General features: G+C 39.9%; 1 protein-coding gene across 3 annotated transcripts in view; it reads left to right on the top strand.

Annotated features, from left to right (window-relative positions):
- TAB3 (TGF-beta activated kinase 1 (MAP3K7) binding protein 3) overlaps positions 1-12,091 on the top strand; it is a 137,633-nt gene extending 125,542 nt beyond the window's left edge. For all 3 annotated transcript variants that reach the window (XM_077482567.1, XM_077482566.1, XM_077482568.1), the window contains exons 6-8: positions 1,492-1,572; positions 5,771-5,878; positions 10,424-12,091. In XM_077482567.1, the coding sequence (XP_077338693.1) occupies positions 1,492-1,572; positions 5,771-5,878; positions 10,424-10,563 (329 nt within the window). In that variant the 3' untranslated portion in view covers positions 10,564-12,091. The remainder of the gene's footprint in view (positions 1-1,491; positions 1,573-5,770; positions 5,879-10,423) is intronic.
- The last annotated feature ends 876 nt before the right edge of the window (positions 12,092-12,967 follow it).

Below are 12,967 nucleotides of genomic sequence, written 5' to 3' on the forward strand. Positions count from 1 at the left end.
ACGTATATAATAAGACATGGATTAGAAAATTATTTCAGAGGTCCAACTTTCAACCTTTTTTTTTAGGGTTCCTCAAGGGTAAAAAAATTGAGAAAGGCTGCCCATATACCTACCCAATTGGCTGTGCTTGTTCCCGTCAACCACTAGATGGTGTTGAGCATATTGCAGGTGTCTTATCTGCAGCATCAGTAGATGCCCTTGTTAAAAAAAATTAAATAAAAAAAAATGTGGGGGAATATGTAATCTTGTAACTACCACTTCTTCCTATTTCTGGGTAGACTGCTATATATTTTGACAACTAATTATTGCCGGGAGCTCTCATCTGCCTTTTCTGCTTTTTCAGGCATTGGCAGGTTTAAAAAGACATTAAAGATAAAAAAAAGGTAACGCTTACGTGGTCTGTAGAAAGATAATGCACAAATGCATTACTTTCCTTCTCTTTTTCACAGTCCCCATTGGTGCTTTAGGCTCACCCTCCTTGAGATGCCTTTTATAGGAAGCATGGACGATGCTAAAGAAGCACTGGGACATGCATATTCCAATCTGGCCCTGTGCCGAGATGTGTGCATCTAGACACAGTGACGATAAGCCGTGCCCTTTCTTCCCTCCTCACAGCCTAAAATTCCACTTCCCTTAGTTTCTCCTATGAAAGTATGAAGGAAGGCGTGGCACTGGAGCAGGAGACGGCACTGGAGTGGTGACATGGACCCAGTAGGGACAGGGAAGGAGAGGGGTAGGACAAAGTAATGGACTTTTTTTGGTGTAGGAGTGAAGGCCTTATTCTTCAACGTAGTCCAAAATACAGTATAGTGTCCATTACACGTTAAACCTTTTATATACTTGTTTAAACTGAATTCATTAAAATTATATTTTTTAAAAGCTTGCTCATTTATGATATTGTTACCTTTTTTTTAAAGTGGTAAACCTTTTAAAATGAAAAATTAACATATCGTGTGCTTCTATAGTGTATCCTTGCCTTGGTCCAGGGCACCTACTGTGATTTCTGTCTCCTTTTTTACTCCTCTGCTATCTGCAGGAGTCACTTCTGAGTTTTGGACACCAGGCAATCAGGAGACAGCCCCAAACACACGCAAGTGATTGACAGCCTCAGCTATTCATATTTCCCTATGAGACTTCGTAGAGGGGGTGCATCTATTACCTCCATTCAAGTCTCAGAGCTGTGCTGTGTGACATCAGATCCCCACCCCCTGCCTTCTGCAGCTCAGAAATGCTGTGTAAAATGTGTGCTTTAGGAGTCTATAGAGGACAAAGGGTCCAAATAAACAGGTACAACTTATGTGAGAGGATTTGTTTCATCTCTGTGTATCACTTGAGGCTGGTCACTTCAGTGGGTATATTTAAGGATTGAAAGACTTTAGGTCTAGAAAACGAGAGTAATTTATAATTAGGAATGTCTTATTCCTGTTTTCTGTTTTGGATGTTGAGCTAAATTTGCCATATAAAATTGTAGTTAACAGATTTGTTTTATAGGTGTGGGAAAGCTTGATTTGAGCAACTTCTATGATAACATAGCTCCTGGTCCTGCTGTACCCCCCAATACTTGTAAAAAAGGTAAGTGGCCTGTTGCTTTAGTTCTACTTTTTTTTTTTTTTTTTTTTTTTTGCCTTTATATGAATGAAATACATGTGTTTACATTCCTTGCTAGTTCAGTGTTGGCATATCTCGAAGACCGCTTTTCCTGAGATTGCAATTAATGTATACAGCTAAAGCCAAAGCTTTTTTGTGTGTGTGTGTTATATTGGGAGTAATGAAAAAGGATCAAAAGGGTGCTAACTGGACAATTTAGTGAAATGTGAACCAAATTAAGAGAACCTAATTAAATTGATAGGTGAATAATTACATAAATAGCTTAAAACATCTAATATATGATCAAATTCATGCAATGAAATGTGCACAGTAATCAAATTTCCAACCAATACAATGTGTAATAAATTATCATTGATTAAAGTTAATGATTTCTGTGTATGGTCACTCTGAAATAAATTCTCCAACACTGTGATCCACAATAATCAGTATCAGTCTCCTCCCATCAAAAGGCTCTGTGAAATGAGCCACAAAAGGCAGGTATAGTGTAGTATTTTTTATTACTGGTATTAAAAAAAAAAAAAAAAAAGCTGCACTTACCTGTGTACAATACGATGAGAATTGGCACATTAGCAGCTCTGAGGTCTGTAAAAAAAAAAAAAAAAACTATCCTGCACCGCTGTCTGACTAGCGGCGTGCGTTCCAACGACCCATCAGAAGTAAAGGACTCCAGTGTGTATGCGTCTCAAGACTGTCTGTCTTCTATTCATTTCACACGGTGCATGCGTCTTTAGGAAGGCACTTCCTGATGATGCGTGCACTGCGTGAAATGTATAGAAGAGAGGCTTTAGACACGTGTACAATATGGATTATTGTGGATGATGCATTAAATTGGAGAATTTTGACTTGCACACTCGTGCTTGATGGTGATCTGGTTGTGGCTGTTTCCATCCATATACCATATGAGGAGAAGAGGTGGATGGCGAATATGGTGATTGACCTATGAGTTGATTGAATTGGCATTTCTAATACTCACTTTTAATGGTCTAATGGTTTAATGGCCGGATACATCTGATGAGTACAATTCACATCTCACTTGGGTGGAGCACTGTTGTTTTGTAGTATTGGAGCACTTTTTTAGGATCATGGTGTTGGAGAATTAATTTCAGAGTGACCATACACAGAAATCATAAACTTTAATCAATGATAATTTATTACACATTGTATAGGTTGGAAATTTGATTATTGTGCACATTTCATTGCATGAATTTTATTGTATATTAGTTTTGTTTATTCATGTAATTATTCACCTATCAATTTAATTATCGTATTTATTGGCTTATAACATGCACCTTAACTTTCCTCTTAAAGTTTCAGGAAAAAAACTTTCCACAACCCCCTGCATGGTACTCTGAGCCCCCTGCATAACACGGACCCCTTTCATTATAAAGCCCCCCCCCCCCTCCTTCTCTGCACTCCCAAGAGACCCCCAATCTCCTGCGACGGCATTGCCAGCATGCTCTGGAGTATAGAGGGCATTCTGGTGTGCCGCTCCTCTTGTGTCACTCAGAGCTTCTGAATACCTCCATTGGTGCTGTGAACCCGGTCATGTGACTGCTCTCCTTTCATTGACTATCACTTGACTGCTCTCCTCCAATCAAAAGCTACACTTGAGGAGGGAGCAAAGCAGGAGGAGGAGAGTGGCCAGAATGAGCAGCGTTGGTGCAGGTATTTGGACGATTGGATTTGCATTGATAGTGGCATGGGGGAGCTGTGTGTAGAAGGGGCTGGCAGTGGTGTTTTCTGGAGTTTGGGGTGTGCTGACAGCTCTGTCCCAGGACCAGGAGAGGGCGGACGGTCGGCCTGACACCCTCCCAATGGTTGACACCCGAGGCGGACCGTTGATTAAAAAGAAAACAGATATCGGCGTATCGGCCTCTGTTTTCAAGGTAAAAAAGTGTGTGTTTATATGTTGATAAATACGGTAGGTTATTTATTCTCTTAATGTGGTTTACATTTGACTAAATTGTCCAGTTAGCTCCCTTTTTGATCCTTTCATTATTTATTAGTAAACACTAATTTTAGGAGCAGCACTGGCATGCATTATTGCACCAGTTTGAAGTTGGCGCGGTTTCCCTTGTTTATATATGGGGTAATGGTTGAAACCCCTGTCAGTTTTTTTAGTCTGTGGAAGATTTCCCTTCGTTTCCTGTCTAAGTAACCAGTAATAAGGAAATATCTGAACAGTTCTCATCTGAAAACATAATCCTCATTGGAAAATTTCCCCTCCTATTCCGGTTCCAGCAGCAAAGCAAACTTAAGTGATTAAATCACACTCTCAGGGACACAGACAACAAAAACATAATAGATGTTCTCCTTATTCCCTTCTATAAGTGCTCATGCACACGGACGTTTTAAAAAAACTGGCTGCAAAGCTAGCTCTGACACCTGGAAAAATCGGCGTTAAAAACTTGATTTTTACTGCGTTTTGCATTGGCGTTTTTGTGCGTTTTTTAGCGTTAAGTAGCGTTTTTTAAAGAAACACATCTCTTGGCTATAGCACTTCCAAATTTCCCACAATGCCACAGAAAACAAAGAAAATATGTTACGCGTTTATGTGCGTTTTTTCCGCGATTCACGTTTTTACAGCTCTAGCTCTGCGCCACAGAACGCACTGGTCCTGGGTTTTTTTTACAGCTTAAAAACGCCTATGCCATTTGCAGCTCAAAAACGCCTAGGTGGGCATGAAGCCATAGACTAACATGGACAACCGTTTTTAAGCTGCAAAAAAAGCTCAAAAAAGCGGCTGTAAAAACGTCTGTGTGCATGAGGCATAATTGTATCTAGAGAAGCTTCCAAAGCGCTATCAGCAGCTGCAGTAGACTTCACCAATGTAACATTTGTTGATCATTAAAATTAATTCCAAGAAAACTCCACTGCTAATGAACACCTTTTTTGTACTTTAAAAGACAAAGAAATTGAAAATCTAGTGTGCTCATAGTCTTAATGAAATATTTAGACTATTGTGAATGTAATAAGGCCCGAGTGCCATAGTTTTATGATGGTACTTTGATGCTAAACACCGTTGTGATGACAGCAGCTAGCTGCCTTAACCCCTAAACGTCCAGCGGTCCTCTTTCAGATAAAAATCCGCCGCAAGATCACTTTTATCAAGGGCCGGAGAGGGGCCCCCTTCCCGCTGCGCTTTGGTCATCTTCACCCCTCCCGGAGCCCTCAGTAGCAGCGGAGACTATCGCATCTGCTCCCCTCACAGCCTGGACGCCAATTGAAGGAAAGATGGCCTCCACTCGGCTCCATAGCATTGGAGGGTGGAAGCGACATCAGACGTTACTTCCACCCAATGCTCTTAAAGGGGATTTATTTTTAATTTTTTTAGTAAATTAAAATGGCATTTATTTTATTTTTAATTGCATTTTAGTGTAAATATGAAATATGAGGTCTTTTGACCCAAGATCTTACATTTTTAACAGGTCCTGTCATGCTTTTTTTCTATTACAAGGGATGTTTACATTCCTTGTAATAGGACTAAAAGTGAACCCAATTCTTTGTTAATTTTTTTTTTAAAAGGACAGTGTAAAAATAAAGTTAAATAAATAAAAAAATAAAAAAATTGAAAGCGCCCTGTCCGGCTGAGCTCGTGCACAGGAGCGAATGCATACATAAGTCAAGCCCGCATATGAAAGTGTTCAAACCACACATGTGAGGTATCACCTCGTGATCAAGATCAAAAAATTCTAGCACTAGATCTCCTCTGTAGCTCAAAACTGGTAACCTGTAGAAGTTTTTAAAATTTGGCAATGGAGATTTTTAAGTGCCAAAGTTTTGTTGCCCTTCCACAAGCGGGCGCAATTTTGAAGCGTGACATGTAGGTTAAATTTTCTCAGCGTAACATTATCTTTCACAATATTGAAAAAAATTGGGCTAACTTTACTGTTGTCTTATTTTTTTTATTCAAAAAAGTGTAGCTTGTAAGACTGCTGTGCAAATACGGTGTGACAAAAAGTATTGCAACAACCACCTTACGAGAGTGTCTGGGTCATCTGATTTTCCATCGGTGAGGAGATTTTCTGCCCAATGAACCCCATAGTGCTCCCAATTGGGAGTATGAAGATCTGGCGTTGTTTTTTGGTTTTTAAAAGAAACATATGTGATATTGTTGCTTTGTCTTTTAGGTGTAACTTATCTTTTTGTATGTTTTGTTCAGAATCATCTGATTCTTCATCAGTTGAAAGAAAAGCAAGACGAATCAGTGTGACCTCAAATAAAAAAACTGAGCCCCCTGATATCCCTAATCCTGGTGCTGGGGATATTGGTATGTATCCTGCTGCTTTTCTTTCCTAGCATTTATTAAAGTGCAACTTTTAGTCAGAAAATTATGTCCTGCTAGATCACTTCAGGCTGGCCACTTTTGCAGTTAGTTATGTAAAACATAAAAAATGAAGTGCTTGTACTGTTCAAAAGCTACTAATACACTGTCTCACCCTGCTCTGCACATGCTCAGTTCCTCTGTTTTTTGGCACTGTGCCGAAAATATAGAAGCCATTCTGCTGACAGAAGACACATAAATACAGTGCTCGCAAACATACTGAATGGAAATAAAAAAATATATGTGAAAAAAGTTATATATAAGATGAACCGACTCAAAGTCCAAAACAAATCCCTGAAGGTGCTCCAATCCAAAGTGAATGAATAAAAACTTCAGGTGCAGAACACCCCCTTAAGAGTCCCCACTCACCAGATCCACATGACCCCCAGCTTTTCAGTCTGGAGGGTCAGTTAAGGCTTGGTATGGATGTCTTTAGGATGGTTTGTGGAAAGCCAGGTCAGCAGATCCAGGATTCCTCAATGAAGAGTTTGAGCCAAATAGACACGTACCCAGAAGTAAGAAAAGGGGGAACTAATAGTGAAGTAGCATCAAAAAATTTATTTAAACAAAAGATGGGTACTTACAAAATGAAGGGATTAAACAAGCATTAAGCATGGAACAGATCGTATGAAACCATCGTTGGTAGCATGCATTCCAAACAACCGAAACTGACGTCCGTATTCCCGCCAGAAACAGCGTCAACGTTTTGCCCTCCCACAGGGCATCATCAAGGACCTAGTTTCCGGTAGGCTGAGCCAGCTTAAATAAAGGGCAGAGGAGTAAACGCCCCTCCATATACCCAGTCAACATGAGCGCAACGGCCATATTGTTGGTTGGATATAAATGTAAAAATGCCACTCCTAAGGATCAAAAAATGTCCATAGGAGAGACAAAACGCCATGTTTCTGGTTTGATCACATCAAACAATTTCCAAGGAAACCATAAACATCAATTCCGGTTTTCTATTGGAACTAATAATACATAAAAAATAAATAAAATCAGATATGAAAAAAAAAAATACAAATACAATGAAAGCAATAAAAATGTGTATTATAAAATATTTAAAATATTAAAAATTGGACAGGAAACAATTCAGATCTAATTCAATGTTCAACCCCAGGGGGCTCATCGTTTTGAGACGATGGATCCACTGGGTCTCATTACGAGAGATGGCTCACTTCAGATTACCACCTCTCCAATGTCCCTCCACTCTATCAATGCCACAGAAGGTAAGACCACGAGGGTCCCTTCCATGGAAAAGTCTAAAGTGGTTGGACAAACTATGGTTCTTATAATCCTTTCTAATCCTATTCACATGTTCTCTTAATCTCACTCCCAGTGCCCTAGTGGTCCTACCCACGTACTGCAGCCCACATGGATAGGAGGTAGATGACATTGGTAGTGCCACACGTGAAGAACTTGTTGATTTTAAAAGACTCCCCCATGGAACGGACTGTGAATTCAGTGGTTTTCCTCAACCTATGTTTAGATGTTCTACAAATGGCACATCTCCCACAGCTGAAGAAACCAACCTGATCCAATAAAGTACACAACTTCCTTGAAGGGTCCACAATATTAGGCGCCAATTTGAGCCTTAGGGTAGGAGGTTTGGTATAAATAAACTGGTCTTTTGCTAGGTAGAATCTTGGATCATTATCTTTGTAGAACCAGTAATGAAAGCAATCCCAAAATCTCTTATTATCCTCCTTTGTTTTAGCAAGATCTGCTGATAGCCTAAAGGTTTACTGCTGTTCAGGGTCTCTGGAGCTTTGTAATGGTGCACTAGATGCATTTATTGTACAGGTCATACACAGGGTTAATGTACAGGTCACATAGAGAGAAAGGTTGGTGATAGATTTGTAGGAGAGGTGGGGGTGAAAGGGTTAAAAAAAATATCTCATATTCAGTAGAACTTAATAAATGGATCACCAGCTTTTACTGCAGGTCCATCTATTCTTATCCCATTCAACTGCAGGCCCATCTATTCATATCATATTAAACTACAGGCCCATTTATTCATATCCAATTCATAATGGACTAGGATCAAAAATGTAAACCATAGCACATGATCATTGTGATTTACTATAACAGCCATCGCAAGGTACTAAACTCTAATTGGCTCACTACACTAGAAAGAGATGTCTAATAATGGCTCAGCACACAGCAATTAGTAGACTCGACAGCTATCCAAAGGTATTTTCTCCATCCACATTTATAAATGGTGCTGAGAAAATAACAGCTTGCCATTTATATGTTGATAGAAGATTTGAGTTTCAGATATACACAGCTGAGATCAAAGAAGCTGTTCATGGGACAGCTAATTTCCACAATCCACATAACAATGCATTATAGGAAAGTGACAGGATATGTGAAAAGTGTAGCATGCATTTGTATTCAGCCCCCGAGTCAATACCTTGTAGAGCCACCTTTCACTACAGCTACAGCGGGATGTCTCTGCCAGGTTTGCACATCTAGAGAGTTACATTTTTGCCCATTCTTTGCAAAATAGCTCAAGCTCTGTCAGATTGGATGTAGAGCATCTGTGAACAGCAATACGACAGATTCTCAATTGGATTTAGGTCTGGACTTTGACTTGGCCATCCAACACATGAATATGCTTTGATCGAAACCATTCCATTGTAGCTCTGGCTGTATGTTTAGGGTAATTTTCCTGCTAGAAGGTGAACCTCTGCCCCAGTCTCAAGTCTTTTGTAGACTCTAACATGTTTTCTCCTAAGATTGCCCTATATTTGGCTCCATCCATCTTCCCATCAACTCTAACCAGCTTCCCTGTCCTTGCTGAAGAAAAACATCCCCACAATATAATGCTGCCACCACCATGTTTCATAATGTGGATGGTGTGTTCAGGGTGATGTGCAGTGTTAGTTTTCCGACACACAGCCTTTTGCTTTTAGGCTAAAAAGTTAAATTTTTACATTTTCTCATCTGACCCAGAGCACCTTCTTCCACATGGTTGCTGTGTCCCCCAAATTTAGGCTGGGTTCACACTATTGGTTCTCCGCATCCAGTTCGTAATAGCAGGAGTTTTCGACTGGCTCTTTATGGAGCCAGTTCACGTATCTCTTGGTGCAATTCAGGTCCGAATTCAGCCAGAAATTCAGGCTGAAATCAGACCTGAAACGATAAACAGGGATGCACCAGATCCCTACTGTGAGCCACATGCGAAGATGGTGTGAATCCAGCCTTACTAAAACTGGAGAGTGCAAAGTCTAGTGCAGATCTGCATATAAACCAATCCGCTTCCAGGTTTCTTTGCCAAAGCTTAATTGAACAAGCTGACATTAGAAGCTGACTGCCATGCACAGCTGTACCAGATTTTGCCCTCCAGTTTTAGTAAATCAACCCCACTGTGTTCTAATGTAGTTAACAACTGATAATGAGATTTACCAGTACAGTACAAACAGGGTTAATTTTGGTAAACCTACCTCCAAAACCCTCTCCTTAACATTAAAGAGAAGGAAAAAGATAGGTACGCTATAAGTAGGTAGCAATTGCTAATTATTTGTTTTAGTTCTGCTATGTCATTTAAGAAGATTACTGCAAAAGTAAAAAATACTCTGAGGCCGCGTACACACGGGCGGATTGTCTGGCCAACTAAGTTCGTCAGACAATCCGACAGACAGTCCGTCCAACTTTCGAATGAACGGACTTGACCACACACGATGAACAGACAGTCCGCCGAAAGCTTGCGCGATGACGTGTACGGCACGTACGACGGGACTAGAAATTCGACGTCCAATACACTGCAATGCAACCTTCGGTAAATCCTTTCTGAGCATGCGCCATACTTAGTCCGTCCAACTTGCCTACACACGAGCGGACTGTCCGCTGAAACCAAGTTTGGACGGACAAAATTACGGAAATTCCGAAAGACTAAGTCCGTCAGACTGTCCGTTGAAAAAGTCCGCTGAAGCCCACACACGAGCGGATTGTCCGCTGAAACACGTTTCAGTGGACTAAGTTGGGCAGACAATCCGCCCGTGTGTACGCGGCCTAACTCCTACCCCACAAGTTTGCTCCAGGCTGCGAACACTTTGTAGAGAAGCCAGAAGAAGGATAATTGGCCAGAAACTTCCACCTTTAAAAAATTAACCACTGATTGTAGCTACAAATTCTGATCTCTTTACTTTGAAAATTGTGTTACGATATTGAGATATTTCTGTGACTCTTAAATTCATTGAGAGCTAATTGAAAACGTGCCTACGTTTCAGTGGACTAAGTTGGGCAGACAATCCGCCCGTGTGTACGCGGCCTAACTCCTACCCCACAAGTTTGCTCCAGGCTGCGAACACTTTGTAGAGAAGCCAGAAGAAGGATAATTGGCCAGAAACTTCCACCTTTAAAAAATTAACCACTGATTGTAGCTACAAATTCTGATCTCTTTACTTTGAAAATTGTGTTACGATATTGAGATATTTCTGTGACTCTTAAATTCATTGAGAGCTAATTGAAAACGTGCCTATTTTCCAGCTCATCGGCACAGACCCAACCAGAGACAAGGAAGAGATGAAGATTTTGAAGGGTCTCCATGGAATTGCAATAGCTGTACTTTTCTCAATCACCCAGCACTAAACCGTTGCGAGCAGTGCGAGATGCCTCGGTTCACCTGAATCTGCTGCCAGCTGCTTCACTTTGCTTGAGGTTTTATACAGATAATATCTAGCATGCAAGGAAAAGTAGGGACCTTACTTCAGTGTATCGGCAAGCTGAGCCCAACTCCAGTGCCGCAGTTGGAAATGCTTTGTTCGCAAGCAAGACTCATAATTTGCAGGTCAGCCCTGTTTGTAATCTACCAGATCGCCTCTCTGCATTTTGTGCGTAAATGATGGAGGTCTCAAAATGCTGGTCATTTTGGTTTCTTCTCCAGAAGACGAGATCTAGCAGAGGGGCAGACGGGAGTCAACATTTTGCAGACCAATTGTTTGGATTAATGAAGCGGAAGACAGATGAGATGAACATAGTATTTTTTTTTTTTTTGCTTCCCAGAAGTATCCTACTGAATGAAGACTTTGGTGGGGAGATGGTGTTGTAGTATATGATATCTTATGAAGCATATTCAGAGAGAACTAATTGCTGCTTTCTTCAGGGTAATTAAGTCCATATGAAATTAAAACGATATGCTGTTATTAAATGTTGCTGTGAGAAATCAAGGTTTTAGCCTTACCTTTTTAGAGCACATCCAACGTAATAATGCAGTCCTCTTCTGTTTGTGTTGTGTCAAGAAAGCTATATTGTCAGACTACTGGTTATGTTCACACATTTAATATATAACAAGCTGAAGATGGACATTTTACTGCATGTATTCAGTCTGTATTCCTGTTGAAGTGATTCCCAAAAGTTCTTGGTCACATTCAATGTGACCATTATGTATGATTACTCCCTAAAGAGTCTGCAATACCTATGCCAAAACGCTCATTTTACTTTAGTGCGTTCATTGAAATGTATACACTAATATATACTTACCAGACAAGAGTGAAAAAAAAAAAAACGGGCCACATATTCTTCTTTTACATAGGGCAGCATTATTATTTTTAATTCGTTCACTTAGTTGTGATAATTCACGGATAAGTGGACTTGTCCAGTCTTTTGTGTGTGTTTGCGTGCGTGTGTGTATATATATATATATATATATGTGTATGTATGTATGTGCGCGTGTGAGTTTATACATCCACATATACACAGGCATGCACATTTTCTGTGTATTTTTCTTCCTCCCTGATTTTCCCTCTTGTCCGTATCCCCCAGTCTCTTCCTCCCAACCTGCTCTTGAGCTTCCCATTTTGTGAAAATTGCTCGATGTTTACAGCACAGAAGGTACTTTGTGCCCTCAATGGACCCACTTGACTTCAATTAAAATGAAAACGCCAGAGTCGAAATAGCTGTGTTATTTGCACACTGTTAATGAACCTGCTTATAAAAGGGAAGGCAGATTTAGAAATGTTGTGCACTGCATTTTTTAAGGTATCATTTTTAACTTTTTTTTGTTAGAAAAAATACATAAAACTGAAAAGAATATATGGTTTTAAAATATCATGCTGGTACTTTAATGCATCTAAATTCCTGTATTGTAAAGGTGATTGGTTTGCATCCTGCAAGTGGCTGAAATAATAAAGCACCCAATTGTTTTGTGAATCACAATATTCGCATTTTAGTAAATGTCTTGTTTACGTTCTGTTATCTAAGATGCAATAGGTGTGATATGGGTAAAGGTTCATACATGTTCTCAGTTTCCCCAAGGCATGAATAGCTACAAAAATTGATTACGGCTGCCCAGAGTTATCTAAATGTCCTTAAATCTCAAACATTACCAAAATACCTTCATTGTTAAAACTTCTGTCTGCCTAAAAATTACCTGGACACATTTATAATGGTGTATTTACACTTCAGGTTTCTAGAAAACCAGTTTTCTCTCAGTATATTATTAAAACTAGACTCCAGGCATGTAGCTAAATACATATGTTAAGTTAGTGGGGAAAATAATTATTTGATCCCCTGCAGATTTTTTAAGTTTGTCCACTTACAAAGAAATGAAAGGTCTATCATTTTTATCATGTGTATTTTAACAATCCAGAAAAAAACATGATATGAATGTTATAAATTGATTTGAAATTCAGGGAGTAGAATAAGTACTTGATCCCCAAGCAAAACATGACTTTGTACTTGGTGGAGAAACCTATGTTGGCAAGCAGAGGTAAGGCATTTCTTGTAGTTACCAGGGTTGCACGCATTTCAGGAGGGATTTTGGTCTACTTTTCTTTACAGATCTTCTCTACTCCCTTAAGGTTTCTTGGCCGGCTTGGCAATTCGAAGTTTTGGCTCTCTCTGTAAATTTTGTATAGAATTAAGGTCTGGAGACTGGCTAGGCCACTCCATGACCTTAATATGCTTCTTCTTGAGCCACTGCTTTGTTGCCTTGGTGGTATGTTTTTGGTTCTTCTCTTGCTGGAAGACCCATCCACTAACCCATCTTCAGTGTTCAGGCTGAGGGAAGAAGGTTCTCATCCAAGATTTTAC

Source organism: Lithobates pipiens, unplaced genomic scaffold (genome assembly GCF_037356315.1).
Source record: "Lithobates pipiens isolate NorthernLeopardFrog02 unplaced genomic scaffold, aLitPip1_a1.2 Scaffold_16, whole genome shotgun sequence".
Classification (NCBI taxonomy): Eukaryota; Metazoa; Chordata; class Amphibia; order Anura; family Ranidae; genus Lithobates; species Lithobates pipiens.